This window comes from Phymastichus coffea, unplaced genomic scaffold (genome assembly GCF_024137745.1).
Source record: "Phymastichus coffea isolate CEN01 unplaced genomic scaffold, Cenicafe_Pcof_1.1 PCOF00157, whole genome shotgun sequence".
In the NCBI taxonomy this organism is placed as follows: Eukaryota; Metazoa; Arthropoda; class Insecta; order Hymenoptera; family Eulophidae; genus Phymastichus; species Phymastichus coffea.
The window spans coordinates 24,474-46,296 of record NW_026706968.1 but is presented as its reverse complement, the minus strand read 5'-3'; the positions used below and the strand labels follow the sequence as shown (position 1 = coordinate 46,296).

Below are 21,823 nucleotides of genomic sequence, written 5' to 3'. Positions count from 1 at the left end.
CCGTTGCCACTTTGCTACAACAATGTATCTTTGAGCTTGAATAGCCCTCGCTCGGAGAACAATTTCCCAACGGCTAGCTTGAATCATTCTCGAGACGAAACAGAAATGTCTCTTCGGCAAGCGCACATTTAATGCGTATTAATCACGAGGAAACTTAGAAAAGTTTATGGCACCTCTCCGCCGTTATGCACGCACCCACCCACGACACGGTATTATATGCATCCCGTAAAATCCGGTGCAAGCGAAACCTCGTGAGTCGCGTGCGCAAATTCAGGCACCTCACTCTCTCCCTCTTTTAAGCCTGCAGTATTGCAACCGCAACGAGAGAGAACCCGCGCCACAAAAGCCCCGCGTTACGTATCAAATTATCCTCATAATGGAAAATGGCGGCAACGTAACACCTCTACCAGGTGTTACTTGTGCGACAGAGAGAGAGAGAGAGAGAGAGAGAGAGAGAGAGAGAGAGAGAGAGAGAAGAGAGAGAAATCATAATGCGACCTTTCCTCGTATAGCATTCGGCACACAACAATGCCACCACAATGGACGCCGCCCCGCGCAAAAGGTCTTACTTTAATAGGAGTCCGTTGACACGTCAGTTTTCCTCGATGTCGCTATTATAGGTGATGGGCCCTACTCCTGCTTATGTGTACATATACATGCTTTACGCACATTTATATGTTTAATGCACCCGCTAATGCTACTGTATCGTATATATAGCTAGGATCATAGTGAGCGATGTTGCATGTATACGTACAGTCGAGGTTTGTTGGTTTGTGAGAACGTTATTTTTCCACATCTGTGAGATCTCGAGTATTCTTAGATTGAGCTGCTCTTTAATATAAGAGGATGCAGCTGACGTCTATGTAGGTTTGATGAAAACGATAGCTAGGCTCCCTTTTAGATCTTAAAATGTGAAATGCTGGATGCATATTTTCTATTATTTCGATTATTGCTCGTTCGCATTAATCCTTATATCGATGAACTTATTTTAAAACGTGTAGTACTTTAATAAAAGAAGCAATAAATTGAATCTTACTAGGAGCTCTATGGCTATAGATGTACATATGCAAGTTGCAATGGTTTCGGACGGGCCATATGAAGTCATAAAATTCTTCAATTACTATTTGTTTGCTATTCTTGTTTTCTGCTATCAGCGCTATTTCCAACATTACAATTAACAACCAATCTTGAACTAGCTTCAATTTGATAAAGCAAAATTATACGTAATGAAATAGTTATTAGTTCAGTAGTATAAGTCTTTTTAAGGTAGGCGTGAAAATTATTTCGACTTTATTTACGAGATAATTGCGAAAATTAGTCAGAGAATGAAAAATCTGAGTATGTTAAAAAATAAATTTAACATATAGCAAGACAAGCACAAACAAATTATCCGCTATTTGTTACTGGCATATAAAATAATTATAAGGTTGCATCATGAAAATCTAATTAAAAGCCTAGAAACTAAATTTTCCAAATTAGGATATAATTTTGCTCAAATCCAAAAAATATTCAAGTATAAAAGTAAACTTACTAGAATGACAGGATTGTTAACAATTCGAAAGGTGCGAAATTTAGTCGATTATCCGCCCTCCATTTGCTCAACTAAAGAAGCGACGCGTAACATTCGTACTTTAAGGAAGCATATTGAAGCGCACAAATCAAAATGCAGTCGTTTTCGTAAGAGTACTTGAACAACTAAAGGGCTCTTGGTCGTTACACTGAAGGACTATGCCGCTCAGCTCTCGACGAATCATTCACTAATTGCGTTCGTGACACAGTCCACGACTATAACAAATGCAGCTTTTATCGTGACGTATATAACGACGTGACTTTTTGAATTATTTCCGTATACATTTACTCGTACTTAACAAACATTCCGGAGCTTTGGCAACAATCTGCTTTCAACTGTTTTCCGAGGGGCCATTTGCTTAATTGCGCTTCGTCGAGATACTATTAATGAGCGGGTCTATCCTTTCTTGCTTAAAGTTTTGCAAAAATGTGCTTTTCGAAATAATGAGCACTCGAGAGCGAAAACTTGAATTATTCTTCTCATCTCCATCGCAATGTCAATTTTCCTAATTGAGAATAATCGAGAGATTCATCTGAAGAATCTCATTACGATCCGTCGGCGAACTGATTAGCTGCTCGACAGGCAATATTCCGAAGAAGATTGACGGTTTAGAGAGCAAATTATATCCGTTTTCTTGATTGTTTATCAAATAGAAATGCAGAAAGGGTGGTTGCGAAGCTTGCAGCAGCCTTGTCAATATTTAATAAAATTTAAGCGATACGTCGCGCGCAAGTTGAAGTTTAGCTGGAACAAATCGCGATAATGACGCAGTCTGCTTCTCCCGAAGGACGCATAATTTGTGAACCGACATCAGTTCTCGGCAGCCGAAATATAAAGTTTTAATTAACTGAGAATCGTCTGATGGGTGTAAAGCCTCGCGGGCATTTGTCGGTCGCGCGCCACAATGGACAGAGAATGCGTATCTAGAGAAGCGCTCACTGCACGCTGCAGAGTATATAGAAGTGCGGTGTACTTGGCAGCCGTGTCACTCCTTGTACATTCCCCTTGCGGAAACGCGACGTCTCCATGGTTACAATATTGAAACTCGCGCTCGCCCGAAGGGCGATGACAAAATGGAGAGGCGTGATGCTCACAAAAGAGCCTACCGTACACCAACTCGCTGGCTGCCTGCATGTACACGGACGTGGCTCGCACGGACCTTATTACCCGCCAGCGGAACAGTCCGAGGGAGAGAAAGAGAGCTATGAATATCCTGCTAGCTACTACCATGCCTGCGTGTGCTCACGGAAACCTCACGCCGTCTGATCATCCCCGCGCTGCCCCGACAACGTCGATCTCGCCTCCGAGATATACGCTCTTTTTTGTCCTCTTTCTTGTCGTTCGGATGCTCCGACGGCTTTTGGAGATTACTTTTTTCGCTTTTTACAGGCGTTGCGTCGGAAAGCTTTCAAAAAAATGGACTACGGATGGAAAAATAATAGCTTTGCTTCCTCCACGGGAAAACTATTTTTTACATATTTTTCTTGCATGTCACATTGGGTTACGTTAGGACAGATCTAAAGATATCAAAATATTCAACGTACAGTTTTTAATCATTCGAAAAAAAATTTAAAAGAAATTTACATTTCATCAAGGGGCAATCCTCTTTCAATCGCAAGAGGAGCTTTCATTGTCTTGTTCGTACTTTGTGGTAAAGTCGATAAACAAAAGACAGGCAAGCACAGCAGCAGCAAAATGGCGTTTCTATCTCTCGTCGCGTCGCGCCACCTTCGCAATCTAATCTCCCGGATGAAAAGAGGAGACGACGACGACGACGACGACGACGACGACGACGACGACGACGACGACGACGACAACTACGACGACGACGCGCCCTCGAAAGCATAAGCACAAGCGAGAGACATCGCTCGGATTACGTCGCCTAACAAGCTCCACGACGTTCATTTGTCTTATCCGCTGTCGCTAATGCGACAGCCAGCTGCTGAAATGATTAATTCGGAGTGCACGAGACTGAGGGAGAGACAGAAAAGCGAGACAGAGAGACGCTTCGAAGACGCGCCTCGCTATGTATGTATATGCAATGTGTAGGCATGAATGTGTATATATATTCAACACGTTTTGCTGTGAAACTATCGCGATGAAACTTGCTTCAATTATTTTATTGCTCATTATTACACATTTTCGCGGTTTATACTTATTAGATTGTATTGCTAGTGTGTATAAAGTGAATTACAACAGTTCTGATACGAAAAGACGTCATATGAAAAAAATCATTGATCAATAAAAAAAATTGTTTGAAAACTTCTATTTCAGAAATAGACCGCGTATGTCGAAGTGCAACGTTTAAACGTCTTTCGATTGGCAAACACTTTATCGTGCGGTTAAGCTGTTCGTTGGTATCGAACAAGAAAGAGAGAGCGAGAGAGAGAGAGAGAGAGAGAGGATTAAAGAGGTCGTTTTAGAATCTACCGCGCGCGCTTAACTCTTCCAATTTCGATAATTTGCCAAGTTTCTTGGCCGGATACTTTTGTGAAAAGACAAAAGTCGGCGTTACTTGGAATTCAATCGATTCAACTATTAACAAGTAAGTCAATGATTAACTTGCATCATTGTAATTGATTCGCTTTAGCTTTTGTTAAATGACCATATGAAAAATTAAATTTTCATGATAATTATATTTATATATTTGTCTAGTTGTTTCGATTTTATTTTTTTAGTACGTGTAAATGTTTAGGTGCATCGGTATACGCGGATGGCTTCGTAAATAAGAGTTAGGGAAGTGGAAAAAGTTCACTTTGCGTTATGTATGTTTGCCATGGTATTAATTATTTTATTTGCGCAATGAAGTTGAGTATGAGAAATGCACTTAGGAAATCCGCTATCCATACTATTCTGCTCTTCGTTCCTTTTTGTCCAATGCCCCAAACTCATTTCATTTCAATTAGCCTTCATCAAAGCTCGCCAATTAAATTCGCACGAAATTTACATTTCTGCGTAGCCGCGTGTATCACCAATATATGCAATGGCCACTGCTCAACTGTACTTTTAAGAATCGCTCGATGAACTTTGTTGCCTTATTGCGCGTGCGAAGAGAGCGCATATTATATATAGACGCAGAGACTCTGTCAATCTCCCTCACTTAACGAGCCTAAAGCTATCTTTGATTATACGATTCTCTCTCGTTTACATGCTGCGCAAACGACGATTCACACTCGCGCAATAAAAGCATCAGCAACGCCATAAGCATTAAGCCCACACGTACCGCCGATGTATAGGGTTACGAGCGACCAAGAGGGAGGAGGCGTTCTATCGAACGTATTATACAACGCACATGCACGACGAGAGTCGAAGGGGAACAGAGAGAATGGAATCAACGGGGCGAATGTTAAAGCTGTTGCCGAACAAAATGGCTGGCCTAGACGAATGAAGAAGGCTTGCTCGGATTGAATATCGTAAAAACTTTTTCTCTACTTCATTCTGCATGTGATGACAATATATACGTTTTAAATTTTATTTTAACTGACAGTGTTGTCGGATGAATATTTTTTCAATATGTATATCAACCAATCTAATGAATACAAACATATTATGAACATTTGAGTAGATATATATGCTGTATCCAACATATAATTTTATTTAAAAAAGAAATTTACAGTATGTTTATGATTTTCGAGGTGAAATTTGAAGGTTCATTCAATCTATTTATAATTTGTAGTTTGTTGTCATTCTTTTTCTTTGAATGAAAGTATACAGTTTATGATCAGTTGTCGGATTCATGCACGATAAATATGAGTATCCAGTTTTGTTCTCATGTACACACACACACACACATCAAGAGACAATAATAATGTTAAAAAAGAACAAGTTTCCATAGACAATTAAAAATTCTAAAAATAAGGTTTAAAAAAACTCATGTTTCTTCGGTGAAAACGCATGCGCATTTTGCAATCAAAGAAGCCCCACTCGTAATCCATTGTTTGACCATATGCGCTCTATATATATATATATATACTATAGAAGTACACTCCCATCATATGTGCTATGAAATCAAGTTTGCGTTATGCAAAAATGTTTCGATATTTGACATATACATTGAAGATGAAAAAATCATCTTGAATTCGTATTGAAATCAACAACCGATTAAAAAATAGCTCATTGACTCATTGCATATAAAACTAATTTGGTTCAAAATTATATATATGAAGTTATACTTATTTACATAATAATAAAAAACCGTTTGTTTTGTGTTATTTTCTCCACACCAATTGGAGAGAGTTTTGAAAACATTTATTTAGAAAAGCATGGGAGCAATTGGTCGTTATAGCTTTACGTACAAAATTTACTAAACGATATGCTATTAATAGTTTCAGTCTATATCAAAAGAAATAATCATATTTCTAATTTTACTGATTTTTAAAATGATTTCTGCTATTGTTAATTTAGTCATTTATACAATGAAAAAACGCGTATTTTTCAATACGTTTAAACGCAAATATATTTTCTGTCAATAAAATCTATTACTTGTAAATGTGTAATTGTAATATGATACAGTCAAAATCCAGCTAGTTATTTGAAATAGCACATTTTATTTTGTAGTACCAATGCTATATTAAATGTAAACAATTTCGAATTAGTAAATGTGAATCGCTTATCTTCTGAATGCAGATAAAAATTTTTAATTGAACTCGTGATAAAAAAAGACATTAAATACAATATGCTAACGATTGGTAAATATTTCTATTAAAGTTGATGTTGCCTGATTAGAGCTATATGAAACGTATAGAATATCTTATATATTCAGCTAGTTCTTGACACAAGGTAGCGTGGCCGAGCGGTCTAAGGCGCTGGTTTAAGGCACCAGTCTCTTCGGAGGCGTGGGTTCGAATCCCACCGCTGCCAGTTTTTTTATTTTGCTTTTTGAAACATATAAATAACTCACGTATTTCATATTTGTATAACTTGCACAATTTATTTTATTAATAATAATTAATAACATGTAAACGATTAAAATATTTACAGGATATAGTATAGCAGAGACCGATATTGCCAACTACCACTAATGTATTGATTGTAGCTACATTGCAGTTACATTTTCTGCTTTACTTACATTTTATACGTTATGCATTATTTTTCAAATTCGTTATAATTATTTATCGTGTTATAAATCAGATCGCAACTTTTTATCACCACAATTAGATGTAATCCTATCTCACTTTAGGAATTTGAAATGCTTTGTAATTAGGAAGCGTTATATATCTATATATTACAATATTATTTATCCGTTTTGTACAGTGTACAATAATAATTAAATTTCTTATGTCATCTAATAAGATTTTTACATTGCGGCATAACAAAAGAAAAATCATGTGTAAATATTTTTGGAGTATTCGCATTTGTATGTTTAAACTATTGCATTGTAATATCAATTATATAATAAGAGTCTAATACAAATATTTATAAATTTTAAAATCACCTACAATTTTTTTACCTTTGCACTGCTCTGCCCTGTAGTTAATATGTTTATCATACTTGGATATGCACATAACTGTGAATTTGAATTGATAAGTCATTAAAATAAAAATTTTAATTTTAATTTACAAAAATATTAATCTTAAACTCATTCCGGTGTTCTATTTCTAGCTAAATTCTGAAACATTTATACAAACTCATGTTTTTGCATATTGGCAAAATTAGCAGGTATTTCATAATATTGATAACGCAGTATCAGTGATCTTTCGTCTCCCCTTCAATTCACTTAAAGTAGCGTGGACAAGGCTTCAATTACTATCGGCTAAAAAAAGATAGGCACATAACTTCTTAGCAATGACCGAAAAAGAAAAAAAACAGGAATTTTCAAGCAATTTTTGACGCGGTCAACGTCAGACCGTTTAGTGCGAGAAAAGTTGAAACTATCCGTCGACTTTTTCTCCCAAAAGTCACTCCACAGTGGAATTAAAAAAATCAATTAGTTTATTTACAAAATGAAATCTACGATGATTGTCTTGCCAAGGCTTGTCTCAGTCCTATAAAATTTGATGTAAAATAAATAAATGAACATTTAAGCATTGTTATTTTTCATGATTTTATTCATGATTTCATGATTTTTATTATTGAAATATTCAAATGGCAAAATTAAGAATAAGCTTCAATTGATGCCAGGTTCACTGTTTAAAAAGCAATATGTAAACATTTTACTAAACATAAAAGAAACTCAAGTGTAAAGTGATACCAACCATATCTCTTTATTGCTTTCGGTACCTGAAGCTGACAATCGGAACAGTGTTATTTGAAAATAATGTATTGAGAATGAATTTTATTAATGACAATACATTAATGTATTAACATAATGAATAAACATTTTTGTTAAACAATTGAAAAGCTGTAAAGTTTATTTTCGTTGTATTTAGTGATTCTGTAGTGATTTTTGGAGTATTGTCGTCTACAAGTTGAATTATTTTTCAAATGGTTTCGGCTTTTTTGACAAAACTGGAAACGCTTAAAGTAAACGGCATCGAAAACAGCAAAGAAATACGAGTTTTTTCTCTTTTGCGAAAAATTTGCTGTAATTGGCGTAGACAAACCGGTGATAAATGAATGGATGGGCAAAATCTTTTAAGCTTCAACGCATATAAGTCCTGTTTTAATGCATTTTTTTCACAAAGTTATTAACTTCAAAAGTGAGGCGTCTATCTTTATTGAACTGATAGATGGTTTTATCCCCCGCTTGAAAACAATAACACCTAAATATGTATGTGACTCATGCTTGAAATGATAATTTGTTTAATGGAATTATCGAAATCATCGATCACAAAGAATAAATCGAATAGTCTCAGACTTTTTAGCTAATTTTTCATCGGTCTCCTTTATTAAAACTTGCGAGATAGGAAATATGATGGCTGCAAAAATGAAGTTTACTTGTTGAAAGTAACGCACACAATAACTGACAAGAGCATTGCAGTTTATTTGCTGATATGCGCATATTTGACCAGTAATAATCCAAATACGAATACTGCGTCAAGTCTGAAAGTATTGGGAAAAACTTGACGAGAGATAGCCACTGCAGAATGAAGTCTGTAAACGTAGATGAAGCTAGAGGCATATCCCGCGATATAATAGAGAAAAGAATAGACGAGGGAGAAAGACTGACAAAGCCATTCTCGGTTGGACAAGTCCAAGTGAAAATATGAATCACAGTCTCTCGCAATCTGGTTATAAGATTGCGCTGTTTACGCGGTGCAGGGATGTCGAGATTTTGGCAAAAGGCGTTGGCACGGACAGCTTGGATGAGAAATGTTGTCATAGTCGAAAAGCACGTTATCTTAGAGCAGGCCGTAAGTGGCTAGGAATAGTATCTTGCAATCTGTGCGAGCGACGAATGGCGAAATGCTTATCAACTGGCACACAGCTCATTGATAAGCCGCGAGAAACCTTTGCTCGCTACTGATAGAATTGCATCGTGGAAAAAGAAGGCTTATCTGATACATCGGATAGCAGTGGGTCTTACTCCCCAGCGCGCTCGGGTTTTATCTCCGCCTCGCTCGTAGCGCGTGAAGAGGAAACTCGAACGCATTCGTTCTCTCTCTTTCTTTAGTCGCGTCGAGTGCGTGCGTTGGATCAAGCGCCTTTCCCGTGTCTGCGCTAGCACTGACTTTCTTCCGCGACAGAAGAATATGCCGTGACGCTCCGCGACCAATGTCCATAAATGAGTTTTCGTTACGTAAGATTTGTGTGCATTATTAAATTGTGGCGCCGCGGAAAGACTTGTGATTGGCATCGATGCGCAATGACGCCAACGAGTCGTTGCCGTCGCACGTAGTGTGTCCGCGTAATGTCAAGTGCGCGCGTTACGCCGACACGATGATCGACGCGAAGACTTTGCTCTCTTGAACGAAATAAGCTCCAGTCGGTTTATGAAGTGAAGATCATGAAGATCGAGCGCGTGTCCATATGCGAGCGTATACAGCTGTACTTTCTTGCTTTTGCCTATGGATGGTATCTGATTGCAAGGCGCCTTGTCCGATGGGCATGGAATCCTAAACAATTTTTCCTGTTACAACCGAGAGACAAGCCACCTCCTTGCCTGGTTGATAACACTTTTGGCAAGCATTCGTATATTAAGCTTAAGGTAATTGCTCCACATTGTGCGTCATTTTGACGTAGATCCATCGACTATTACGTCTGTCATCGCTGTGATGCTATATTTAGCATAACTCTATTACGAAAATAACAGAAAGATTGAAGCGTTGCAATGCGAGCAGTAAAATAAAACTTCACTTTCGATTAATTACGCGTACTCGAGTACTCGGCAAAACGAAATGTACAATAATGGGCGACTTGAATTCGTGCAATGTGATAATTCCTTTGGATTCCTTTCGTTGAGCGTACCAATTCATTCCGCGTAAATAGGCACATTCAATAGGCTCCTGCAGAATCCATAAAAAATTGCAATTCTCTTTCAAGTATTCCAATACTTGAATTTGACCTCCGATAACAACAGTAATGAAACACATAAGCAAAATTTGGACGTGTGTTATCGCGCATCGAACGATGATGACGCTTATTTTCAATGTAATCAGCTGACGGCTATAGAGGTATATTGCAGATCCTTCAAAATTTATCATAAAAATATTTATTTTAAACCAATGCAGAGCTCTAGGTTATTCGTTAAAATGCAAATTTTGCTTAATAAATAGCCAAAAATTAATTATATCTTATCTATATATGTTTTCAAAATTTTACTTCTGCCGCGTCTATTTTCTAGTTCATCAAATATTGACGACTTACAATACACGAAATAGACAAATTTTAACTTCATACATTGCACTATCTATTTTCGAATTTGAAATCCAAACGGACCGCACAGAAAATAATACAATTAGAGAGCGCATAAAAACCGAACCGGTTTCCCACTGATTCAATAACGCATTAAAAAACCCAATTGTTTTTTCAATCTCCAATTATGAATGACTGGTTTTGTTGCAGGGTATAAAATTTCATTACGTAGAGGCTGGAGACAAGAACAAACCATTGCTATTACTACTACATGGATTTCCAGATTGTTGGTTATCTTGGAGAGAACAAATTCCTGTTCTCTCGCAACATTTTAGGTAAATTTTAACAATATTCCTTGATAATACTAACGAAGACAGTTGGATTTTTTTTCGAGATTGTATTATTTTGCGCACGCTCGTTTTTCAGAATTGTAGCTTTAGATTTGAAAGGATTCGGTGACAGCGACAAACCATTAAATAAAGGTTCATATAGAATCGAGATTCTTCTTGACGAATTAAAACAGTTTATTTTTGCTCTGGGAGCAAAAAGTTGCAGCATTATTGGACACGACTTGGGTGGCCTTCTTGGATGGTACATGGCAGCTCTGCACGATGATGTTTTATATAAATTTGTAGCGATTTCTAGCCCACATCCAAATTTTTATTGGAACTGTATGTCGGACAATACAGTTTTCAGTCGAAAGTAATTTCAGACTATCTCAAATATATATTATTAATAATCATGAAAGGTGTGCATACAAAATTTTAATTTATAATTCGTTGACGTTTCAGATGGTTGCACTTCAGCCGGTTACCTTTCTTACCGGAAATCGATGTTTTAAAAGAAGATCTTTCAGTTATTAACGACACATATAAGCATCTTCACGTAAAAGAAAGAGAATGTGAAAATGACATTGTCGAAGCTTATAAATATGCTTTTAGTAGAAAAGGTATGTCGTGTTAATTAGGGCTGATTTATATACAAGCTTTTGATTCAATGAAAATAATCCTTTGATGTGTTGGCATATCAAATCACATATATTGAATAATTATAGTATAATTCAACGTAAAAAGAGTATAAACATGTACTAGAGCGGCCCTGTGCGAGGTCATTGCTTTATAAAAATTATCTTGCTTATTTTCAGAGGACTGGACCGGACCTATAAATTATTTTAGAAACTTACCTTTCACCCGTTTGGGTACAAGCAACAATCAGCAAATTGCGACCAAAAGTCTTTTAATAGTTGGAAACTCTGATCCTTCGGTTTCTCTAGAAGATATTGTTCACAGTACGGAGTACGTTGAACAATCCAGTGTCAAAGTTGTACAAGGCGCTGGCCACTTTCCACATCAAGAAAAGCCGGAATCAGTCAACGAGGCCATAATTAAATTTCTTGTTGGTGAGTTGTTTGCTGAGCAGTGTTTTATATGTACTATTGTCGCTGTAGATAAATTTAGATTATCTCAAACGAACGTAACGAAATGTAAAACAAAACTAAATTAACTTTCAAGGCCAACCAGCGGTGGAGAAAACAACATCCAGGAGTATTGTGTCTTCGTGGTTAGGCTCTCTAAGCACTACTGTGAAATATGGAAATCAAATGTTTGATGCTGTGCATAAACGGACAAACGGAGTCGTCAATGGTCTGCCGAGTAAAGTGCTTTATCTAGGACAAACAACTGCAACAACGTAGCGACGTACTTTTTACGTAATTGAAATGGAAACAATATTTTTATTTAACTGTGACAGAGACACTTAACAACTTGTTTTCTTAGATTGTGATAGTTGTACTTGCGACATTATAGTTGAAATGCATACTATATATTTGTTCACTGGTATTGTTTTTTTAAGCTGGTCAATTCATAGAATGAATATATCTATTTACGTTACGTGATGAGAGTGAAAATGTACTATATTTGATATGTACTCTTGCCAAGAAATTGATCGTTGCTGTATGTGATTATTAAAAGATAATGGACAAAGACTGTTTAAAATATAAATGTAGTGTATTTAACATTTGATTACAATACTATTTCAACGTTGTACGATCAAGTGAAATTGACTTGTTTGTAATAAATATAATATGCTCACGACTTTTAAGACAGATGTTCATAACATTTCGTCCTTATTATACTAAAAGTTACAAAACTTATTGGAAAATTAGCATAAAAATTGATTGTATAATTGTAAGTATAAGTGGATTTGAGCTACATTGCGCAGGGAAAAATAAATGTTAAAGTATAAAAAATTGGCAATTTGAAACTCAATAAAATATCCACTTTTTTATGTAATAGGAATGAAGGCAATTGCATTTGAAGAGGAATTCATAATAAGAAAAGAAGTTTAGATGATTATCTGTTTTTGTGTAAGTTTTCAAGCGATGCTTTTTCTCGGCATCTTCCTACAAATCATATACAAGTGGTGTTATTAAGCTTGGATGATCATCTATTTACTGTTAAAATAACTTATAATTGTTCGCTGTGCGCACTTACTTTCCAAAGTTTTCACCATCCTCTATCGTCTCCGGCAATTCACAGTTCATAGTCTCTGGTAATAAGAAACACAAGCCAGCTCCAATTACCGGTCCTATACCGAAAAATAGCGGCGGTAACCATGGCTGTACGTTACCCTAAAATCAAAATTATGAAAATGAAATGCATGAGAAGAAGCTTTCCAAATGAATGCGATGTCGAAAGTAAAATAGAAATATATGTGAATGATTACCATAGTAGCGATGTATGGCGCAAGCATACTGGCAACTCTCGCGCAGATGCTACCAGCACCGATACCAACGTTTCTCACGACAGTCGGGAAAACTTCGCTGCTGTATAAATAAACGGTTGGGAATGATATCGACATACCAGCAATGCCAATTGTTGCCAGTGTCACGCGTATCGTTGGATCTTGAACGAACATCGTTATGAGCAACATCGCTCCCGAAACGATATTGCCTCCGATGAGAATACGTAGTCTCGAGTAGCGAGAAATCAAAAACAAAACGATCAGTGTGCCTGGTAGCTCGACAGCCGCTGCAATGTTAGAAATCTTCATTTTTTCCAAACGCAAACAAGTTCAACCAGATAATAATTTCAGAGTAAATGCTTTACTAAATCTCTTGTCAATTTCTCTTTCAAATGAAAATATTACAAATGTACGTTACCACTGACACATCCGATCGAAACGATAACAGTGCATAAAATACATTGGCCAGATAGCAAGACGTTTCAATTACCTGACACAGCAGTGTTGATGAAAATGTTTCCATCGAGTTGGCCAATATATTGCGCCAGACCAAAGAAGGACATGCCACAGACGAACCAATTAACGCAGATGCACAGCGTTTTGACGCACAAATTCGGACTACGGAATAAATGTGTCACATTGAATTTCTTGGTGTTGTCCGTGCGTATTTTCGCTTGATTCCGATGATCTTCAATGGCCAGTGCAACTTTACTTAGCGAGATTCTATTTTTTTCCGCGGCCTTCGTTAATATCACTTCTGCCTCGCTTGTCCTGCCCACCGCAAGTAACCATCGAGGCGATTCGGGAACGATCCTTTTTAATGTATTAAACAATTTCAATGTAAATCTTTATTATAATGACGACTCGGTATGAATATATCCGAATTGCGAATCACTGAACGATTGGTGTGCAAAAAGTCTGAGTCATTGAGCACCGGATTTCTCGTAGGCAAGAATACCTTGCACAATGTTTTTTCTCAGGACAAAGAGCGCCGTTCTAAATGATATATAATAAGAATTCTTTGATCAAGCTTTGATTAGGCATGAATATCCAAGTGAAAGGATGGCGCAATCCAAGAGCTTGAATTTTTGCGCGTTCGCACAGGCGCAATGCGCGTTAATGACACCGTTATCGCATAGCCAGTGAGCCGCGTGTAAGTGAATGGTGATTACAAAGTTGAATGAAAGTACGAGAGGATTCGCTGTAATTGCCATGGCACAATTTGCGACGGCGGTAGCTCGAGCAGATGAAAAAGTGCCGCAGAGTCAATGACTCGCTTGGTTCTTCGGCGCGACGTCACTTTGATAGTTCTATCGGTTTACTTCGGAAAGTTTTTTTTTTTTTTCATTTGTCACGGGCCAATTACTCGCAATATAGCAGTGTCAATTCCAAGCTTTTGTCCGCGGTTTTTAATCTTGGACTGAAATAGCGTACTTATATTGAATTAAATGGGGCTCTATTTTTGTAGTTACTATCATTGTAACATTTATCTTGTTAACATCGAACAACTTGAGACGAAATAGAGTGAGCAACAGATAAAGATTATGGCTAAACTTACCAATAATAGGAAAGTAACAAAATCGGTGGTATCGACACGGCCATTTGAAATCCTGTCCACGTGCGTGTGAGATAAGATACCAAAGGATTCAGTAAAAATCCAAGCAAGAATGGTACGTGGAAGAGAACTGATAAACTTGATCTCCATTTTGGTCCCACGATTTCCATCACTGAAACAAAATATTCTTTTTATATCCAATGCATAAAATAAGTTGGCGAAAGTAGGTCTTATAGAAAGATTAAAACACTTACACAAAACAAAACTGATAAGCATAGTGCCTCCAGTGGCTAAGGCAGAAATGAACTTAAATGTTAAGAACATTTCGTACCAGGGTGAGTATATCGTCAAAAATCCAGTCACTGATTGCAATAGAATTGCAATCATGAGAGGGATTTTTCGTCCGACTCTAGAATAAACAATTATCGATTTTAATTTAACGAGATTTCGAGAAATAGTGATTCGTTTTACCTATCGGACATGGCGCTGAATATCATATTTCCAACTAAAATTCCCAGCATGGTACATGTTTGAGCAAAATTTGCTAATTGCTCCCTATCACACACTAAATCCCACTGAAAAATAACAAACGTTACTATTCAATTTGCTGATCAATTGGACATGATGAGTGAAGAAACAATACAATGAATTGATAGCGATCGGTGCATCTGTACTTTCCTTTCGATTTAATGACATCAGTTTCATTTAAAACTATTCGATTCAACGAGACCGAATTATATTCGATAAAGAAATTTACTCGCGCAAGAGTACTCCAATGAGCGTGTTAAAACAGTCCGTTAACCTGCGTGATGATGGTCTCCTTGAAAATAGTTCTATCGTAGAAAAACTTGGTGCATTTCTCAATAGTGCCATTTCCGACGTCGACTTCGCATTTGCGTTCCAGCGCTTCACTCATGTTGGCAGGTTTCGGATAAGTACAGGTGAAATCAATCGGTGGTGCCAAGAAAACGATCGACAATTGATGCCAAGCTACGGGAAATTTGACCAAAGAAAGTGCAACGGCTATGACGATGTGCCACGGTCCCAGGCTTCCCATTGCCTCTTGCACCAGATCGACTGGACTTTTGTCTGAAATAGGTTTTGACAAAATGCATTGATCTTAAAATTAAATGGAATGTTCTCTTTTATTCTGAACGCCTCGATGGATAAAGTGTCGATTGCTCAAACGAAATCGAAATTTAATTCTAATAACTCGTTTAGTCAAAACGTAGTAGTGCACTTCGAAGAATCGAAGCTTTACGTTATCATCTAATATATTTCCTTATTATTATCAATATTATGCATATACTGGATAGATTTGTGAATCAATGTGTTTACAAGCTCATTTACAAATCTGAGATTACTTGGCATCTCTCTGATATGACTTTGAGCTTGACTAAACAATCGAATGCTGAACACAAACATGTTTTACATATACATTTAGTGCTCGTGAACGACCACATTTTATACTCACGTAGTAGAAATCCTCGAAATAAGAATCCTATAATGTACGCGGAGTATCTCTTGAAATGCATCTGGTGTGAGAGTAATTGATAAAATAAAGGCGTAAGGCCGACATATGTGTAAGTCGCATATTTCGTACAGCTCTAATGAGGCGCGACAGTGCGTTAATGGTAACTACCAGGAACAAGTGTATTCGGAAGGGAAGAAAGAATAAAAATCCATTAAGTCATTTGCGCCAAGTGTACACACCGCAAAAGTCATTAGGGCAGCGGTTTTAGCAAGTGTTCGTAATGATGCATCGACGGCATGTACCACGGTCAAATGCCATGCATTATGCAAATGTAATCCGATGATAAGATGATCTAGAACTCAATATCGATTCATTGAACAGCTTGTGCGTCGTTCGAGCGGTCTCCTCGCTCGACGCGACGCTTTTTAAAAAGGAGATGCGGCTTGGCTATTTAAAAACATCATCGTGCTCGCATATTGCGACAGCAAAATATTATGAAACTTTATGATTGTTCGTTTTCATAAAGTTCGCGAGCTTCGTCGGAATAATTAAAAATTACATTGGAATGAACTGTTTATAATTGTAATATAATTGTAATCAAAATAAAACATCAAAAAGATCTTGAAAGAGCAATTGAAAGTTGCACGAAACGAAATTATATGTCGCTTTTACAAATGAACTATTCACTAGCCCAAATAAAATTGTTTCTGGCATAGGCGTTCCGCAGTCCTCTGTAGCTGGCCAAAAATAGTACACGGCACGCTATTATTATTACAGCCAAGTGTCGACTTAATAATCTGCACAGTAGAAATTATATAGCGGCGCACAGCTCCATGCTTGAATAACAATTTACACGTCAGTGAAACGCGTAAAGAGCAGCAAAGAAATTTAATCCTCGTTTCGTCGACTACGCGCAAATGATGGAATACTAGACACGCGGCCGGCATATAATTAGACTGTCTAGCGTATACGACCTCAAAGGGAATCGCCATTGTACAAGAAACATTTTTACATCTCGATTTTTGTCAATGAAATGAATCTTATTTTCACTTACCTTTCTTCGACTTCTGTTGCATTTTTATTTCTTCGGCAGTGTCCTCCTTGGCGTCAGGCATGATGTTACCGGCCAGACAGCACAGCGCGTGAGATGATATTAGCCGGCGAAGGTGTTGTAGTCGACTGAGCAGTGAGCGCACATCTTGAATACCGGCCCATTACTCGCTCGACACTCAGGCCGATGCTCTAGCGCGCCATGCAGTGCGCAGAAATAAATGTAGGAAGAAAGCAGCTTTCAGGCTCTTTTTCTTTCTGAGCTCATTCGCTTTCGCATGATTCTTGAATTTCAATAATTCCCAAGTTGATTTTACAGTTTCTTTTCAAATACACTTTCGAACAATTTCTTTAATTTTACCAATTCATAGAAGTATGAAATATTACAACTTTTAATTTCATAGAAATAAGTTGTATCAAGTTTTAATGACTTAAAAAAGGGAAGAGATTGACGACAAACTTTATTAAAAACAACTATTTCGTATCGTATATGTACATCATTCGGATTGAATGTTACTCTCTTAACTCAAATCCAGCTTTTAAACATAATAGTGAATAATAGTGAATAATTTAATTCGTCCGATTATAAAATAAAATATTACATTCAATTTTAAATATATGCGCTATCATTCACTTCTTGCAAATACTGCTAACTTGCTGGACGCTGATCGCTTTGGCTGATTTTCTTCAGTGCACTCATCGTCGCTTAGTTTTCTTTTTTTGTTCTCTACTTCAGGTGCTGCTGCAAGTTTTTCTATATTACTATTCGTGTTATTTTTCTTTTGAAGCTCTTCTTTAAAAATATTGTAAGCTAGTTTCATTAGTTCTTTACTTTCTGCTGCTGGGTGTTCATCTTCAAGCCTTTTTCTGTTTTTACTGAGCCAGCTGATGAAAGATTCTTGTTTAGGAGTATCTTTTTTAGTTTCTTTCCTAGTTGGATGAATAGTTACAGGGGTAACCACTCTAGGAGGCTCTTTTTCAATGCTATCTAACCCTGAAAGCCCTGAAGAACAAATATCCATCGGAATAATGAAAATTAATCAAATATACTAGACAGTTATTCATCAAAATTACCTTTCGAAGTAGAAGTATTTCCTTTCTTAGTCCAAGGATTACTTCGTCGTCCGAATGGTTGACTAGGCATTAGAGGCTTTATAATTATATCAGGTACTTTATTATTCGTCGGTACCAACAGAAGTTCATCGTCTTCGACAGTTTCAATGTTGTTAAAAATATCTTCTTGTGTGTCAACGTGTTGGGAAGTTTCTTGCGATTCTTTGCTACAGGCAATTTTTTCTAATTTTGTAGCTAAAATATGTCGATTATGATAACCACAATATCTTACTGCTAATTCTAATACTTTCTGAGGAGCAATTTGCTGGCATATCTCTAATACTCGGTATTCAACATCTTGAAGAATGGCTTCCTATAACAAATGCAAAAATGCAAAACCGGTAAATATGTTCAAAATAATAAATTATTCAAATTAATATTTTGTATCACTTACAGCTATCAGAGCTAACATGGCTTTACTTTCATCAACAGGATTATTTCCTGGACGCCATATTAAAGCTTCATTTTCCGATTTTTTAGACTCGGGATCACACAGAGGTATGGTTAACGTTACTTCGGTGACAATCGGACGTGGCGTTGTTTGTGGATAGTGACTACCCTTACATAATATGCACCGCATAAGTCCTTCCGATTCACTCACACCAATAATAAAGTAATGATCAAATTTGCCTTTTTTCTGCAATTTATTTTTCTCAATTTAATAAAAGTTGGTTTCTTGAGAACATTATTGTAGAAATATTAGATAAAATTTATGAGAGCTTACGTGTCTATTGGTATTACATGCTACTCTCCATAATATAGCTTTTTTATCGTACATATTTATTATTCCTTCCGAATCTAAAACTACAGGAGAACCAATATCGGAGAATCCTACCCACATCAAATGAGATTTAGGAGAAAGTGGAACTCGTAATGTATGACTTTTTAAATTCGGTCCGCAAATTCGAATCCACATTAAGTTTAAAATTTGATCCCCAAAAGCTCCTGGAATATTGTCAATGGTACTATATAAAAACTTGTGTAAAAATTATGAAATGGACAAACGTAAATATCATACCTATACTGGAGTGATATACAATTGCAAGATTATTTCCAAGAGCGTTCATAGCTACGACAGGTCCTGGTAAACTCACAACTTCTCGCTGTGTTCCACCTGGCATAAAAAGTCTTAATGTTCTCGCATTAGTAGCGACAGCAACAAAAGTTGTTCCGGCAGCGACCGCTTGAACTTCCTCTTCATCAGGAAGATCCACTGACCATTCTTTGTTTCCAGTAACTGATTATATAAATATTTTCGTAAATACATTTTAACGAAAAATATTTGTATACAAGCATCTAAAAACAATTTTATTAATACCTTGAAGAGCTACAACAACTAGTTTGCTTGGTTTATCGTCAATACGAGGTGCTGCAAGTACTAAAGCTTCTGCAGATAAAGCTGCCATTGTATGACCTACGTAATTACTGATATGCACAGAATGATGTACCGTCACATCATGAAAGTTCACTTCAATATTATCACCATCGTCGTCTTCTGAATTGAAACGCATAATTATTCCTACATCATTCCACATCTGAAATCAATCAACAATTAATCATTCGTCCTATGTGACAATAATGTGAGTATGACAATATATTTATCAACCATATAACGTGATATAAGATGATCTGGAGTAGAACCAGGCTGAAATGGTTCTTGAAGATTTATTTCTGGTAAAACTCGTTTTTCTACATACTTGTTTTCGGAAGTAATAGAGGATATACTTTTCTGATCGTCGTTAACAACTGATGCTTTTATTTTACTCAAAGATATAACGTTATCATCATCATCATCATCATCTTCATCAAACATAAAATCATCCTTAACAACATGCCCATTAGCTGGTTTTATGTCAAAAAATTCAGAATTTGCTATATTCTTGGGATAAGAAAAAAAATAAAAATTCCTAATTACTGCCTGATCAGTTTAAATCAAAGTTAGATGATGTATATTATACATACAACATCAATGCACCCTAACTGTCCAAGAGCATCACAATATGCTATTTCATTGGGTTCTACAGGATTCCAAGCCATTGAAGTAATTTTAGCATTAGTTTTATGTTCAACATATCCAAGTGGCTCTTTACTTTCAAAATTCCAAACTATTACTTCACCATACACGGTACTTGCTGCTAAGAATGTACCACACTCAGAAAATCTACAGATACTTATATCCTAAAATAATTTAATGATTAATAATAATAGTAAAAAATCAAATTATTATACAGCAAATTATTTGATCTTACATTTTTAATATCAGTAGATTTTAATCTAAAACTTTCTTTCCATGTTCCTCTTTCTACAATTATAACTTCTTTTCCATGAGGATAAGCAAGATATTTTCCACTTTTAGTCTCAAATGAAGGTGTACCATAAGCTTTAGCAGTAAAAAATGAATTAGCTTTTGGAACAATGTTATTCCAAGTGTAAATTGATTTTTTATCTTTAATGCTCCATATTCTAATAGTCCCATCACCACTTGAAGAAGCCTAAATATTTTATAATAAAATGAAATAACCGATACTATTCATAAAAATTGGTAATTTGTATATAATTACCAAAAATTCATCTCTTGGATCAAGTGACAATCCCAATATTGGAGCTTCATGCCCTAACAGTTCAAAGTTTTCATTTGTATCAACATTTGAAACTTGAATTCGCATATCACTATTAATATAAAATTAATCAAAATGAAATAAAAAAATATAACACAAAAATTTTTTTTGTAATATAGAGTCAATATTACCAGCCACCAGAAACAATTAAACTACTTTCTTTAGCAGTTGCTAATGCACAAACAGTAGCTGCAAATCTTGTAACAATGCCCTCTTTGTCAAGTTGTGGATGATTTAGAATTTGTACAGTATTATTATCATTCCCAGCATAAACTTTTTCTTTCTATTGAAAAATGTATCGATGTACCAGTTTATTATAAATAATAAAACAACTTCAACGGAAGATATGTTATTATATAAAATACTTTTGCAACTACTGTTGTAGCAGTTTCAGCAATACAACTTGCTGATGGGTCATCGTCCATTAAATTTACCCAGGCTCGTACATCTCCATCTGTTCCACAAGTAATGAGTCCTCCTCTGAAAATTGTTTATAATTTTATGTGAGTATGTATTCACTACTTAATGTAATGTAACACTGATAAATGAAACATTTACTTTTCTCCTGTGAAATAACAAACATCAGTATGTCCTTCTGGATGGGCATAACGTGTAGGTTTTAAAACAAGTGACATTTTTAAGCAACTTATAATGTATTTGAACTTTAAGGACTAAACAAAATAAAAATGCCTTTTGTAACACTAAAAATTCTAGCTCAAGAGTGTAACTAACAATTATTTTTTCTTTGTATACGTTCAAAGTTATATTTCAGTAAATATCTGTCATAACTTCTATGCATTAACTACTGCAACATATCATGTATCGCAAATAAATAGTGGCATTTTTTATTCACAAATAAAAAACTTTAAACTCAAAAAATTAAATGCCTGTAACTGTTACTGACAATTGGTTAAAATACATTTTCCCGCGCTATTTCTTGTGGCAGGTTATACGATATAATTTACGAT

General features: G+C 36.1%; 3 protein-coding genes and 1 non-coding gene across 4 annotated transcripts; 2 read left to right on the top strand and 2 right to left on the bottom strand.

Annotated features, from left to right (window-relative positions):
• Positions 1 to 6,348: 6,348 nt before the first annotated feature.
• On the top strand, positions 6,349 to 6,430 carry Trnal-aag (transfer RNA leucine (anticodon AAG)). The gene has a single exon. It is a non-coding gene; the product is annotated as a tRNA-Leu (tRNA).
• A 2,543-nt stretch (positions 6,431 to 8,973) lies between these two features.
• Positions 8,974 to 12,010, top strand: LOC131672713 (epoxide hydrolase 4-like). The gene is made up of 6 exons (XM_058950120.1): positions 8,974 to 9,656; positions 10,514 to 10,638; positions 10,730 to 11,005; positions 11,095 to 11,252; positions 11,448 to 11,702; positions 11,815 to 12,010. The coding sequence occupies exons 1-6, from the start codon at positions 9,456 to 9,458 to the stop codon at positions 11,994 to 11,996; spliced, it is 1,197 nt and encodes a 398-aa protein (XP_058806103.1). The 5' UTR covers positions 8,974 to 9,455; the 3' UTR covers positions 11,997 to 12,010.
• Positions 12,011 to 12,563: 553 nt separating this feature from the next.
• On the bottom strand, positions 12,564 to 17,263 carry LOC131672712 (organic cation transporter protein-like). Its single transcript, XM_058950119.1, has 9 exons — positions 17,129 to 17,263; positions 15,403 to 15,689; positions 15,072 to 15,175; positions 14,855 to 15,009; positions 14,604 to 14,772; positions 13,536 to 13,858; positions 13,028 to 13,332; positions 12,796 to 12,932; positions 12,564 to 12,704 (listed from the first exon to the last, which is right to left on the bottom strand). The coding sequence occupies exons 1-9, from the start codon at positions 17,187 to 17,189 to the stop codon at positions 12,677 to 12,679; spliced, it is 1,569 nt and encodes a 522-aa protein (XP_058806102.1). The 5' UTR covers positions 17,190 to 17,263; the 3' UTR covers positions 12,564 to 12,676.
• Positions 17,264 to 17,579: 316 nt separating this feature from the next.
• On the bottom strand, positions 17,580 to 21,775 carry LOC131672718 (WD repeat and HMG-box DNA-binding protein 1). Its single transcript, XM_058950131.1, has 13 exons — positions 21,414 to 21,775; positions 21,221 to 21,335; positions 20,987 to 21,138; positions 20,799 to 20,907; positions 20,487 to 20,729; positions 20,200 to 20,415; positions 19,844 to 20,116; positions 19,556 to 19,772; positions 19,256 to 19,474; positions 18,962 to 19,182; positions 18,632 to 18,874; positions 18,199 to 18,550; positions 17,580 to 18,127 (listed from the first exon to the last, which is right to left on the bottom strand). The coding sequence occupies exons 1-13, from the start codon at positions 21,488 to 21,490 to the stop codon at positions 17,751 to 17,753; spliced, it is 2,814 nt and encodes a 937-aa protein (XP_058806114.1). The 5' UTR covers positions 21,491 to 21,775; the 3' UTR covers positions 17,580 to 17,750.
• Between the last annotated feature and the right edge of the window lie 48 nt (positions 21,776 to 21,823).

What these genes read in the sequence shown, in the direction of transcription:
- LOC131672712 (XM_058950119.1), bottom strand. Translation starts at nt 17,189, where the DNA reads ATGCCTGACGCCAAGGAGGACACTGCCGAAGAAATAAAAATGCAACAG. An exon ending in AGGAGACCATCATCACGCAG is followed by an intron (nt 15,176 to 15,402) that starts GTTAACGGACTG and finishes GTTATTTTTCAG; the next exon opens with TGGGATTTAGTGTGTGATAG. An exon ending in CATCAACACTGCTGTGTCAG is followed by an intron (nt 13,333 to 13,535) that starts GTAATTGAAACG and finishes CTAACATTGCAG; the next exon opens with CGGCTGTCGAGCTACCAGGC.
- LOC131672713 (XM_058950120.1), top strand. Translation starts at nt 9,456, where the DNA reads ATGAAGATCGAGCGCGTGTCCATATGCGAGCGTATACAGCTGTACTTT. An exon ending in GTTCTCTCGCAACATTTTAG is followed by an intron (nt 10,639 to 10,729) that starts GTAAATTTTAAC and finishes CTCGTTTTTCAG; the next exon opens with AATTGTAGCTTTAGATTTGA. An exon ending in ATATGCTTTTAGTAGAAAAG is followed by an intron (nt 11,253 to 11,447) that starts GTATGTCGTGTT and finishes GCTTATTTTCAG; the next exon opens with AGGACTGGACCGGACCTATA.
- LOC131672718 (XM_058950131.1), bottom strand. Translation starts at nt 21,490, where the DNA reads ATGTCACTTGTTTTAAAACCTACACGTTATGCCCATCCAGAAGGACAT. An exon ending in TGTTATTTCACAGGAGAAAA is followed by an intron (nt 21,336 to 21,413) that starts GTAAATGTTTCA and finishes AACAATTTTCAG; the next exon opens with AGGAGGACTCATTACTTGTG. An exon ending in AATCTACTGATATTAAAAAT is followed by an intron (nt 20,416 to 20,486) that starts GTAAGATCAAAT and finishes AAATTATTTTAG; the next exon opens with GATATAAGTATCTGTAGATT.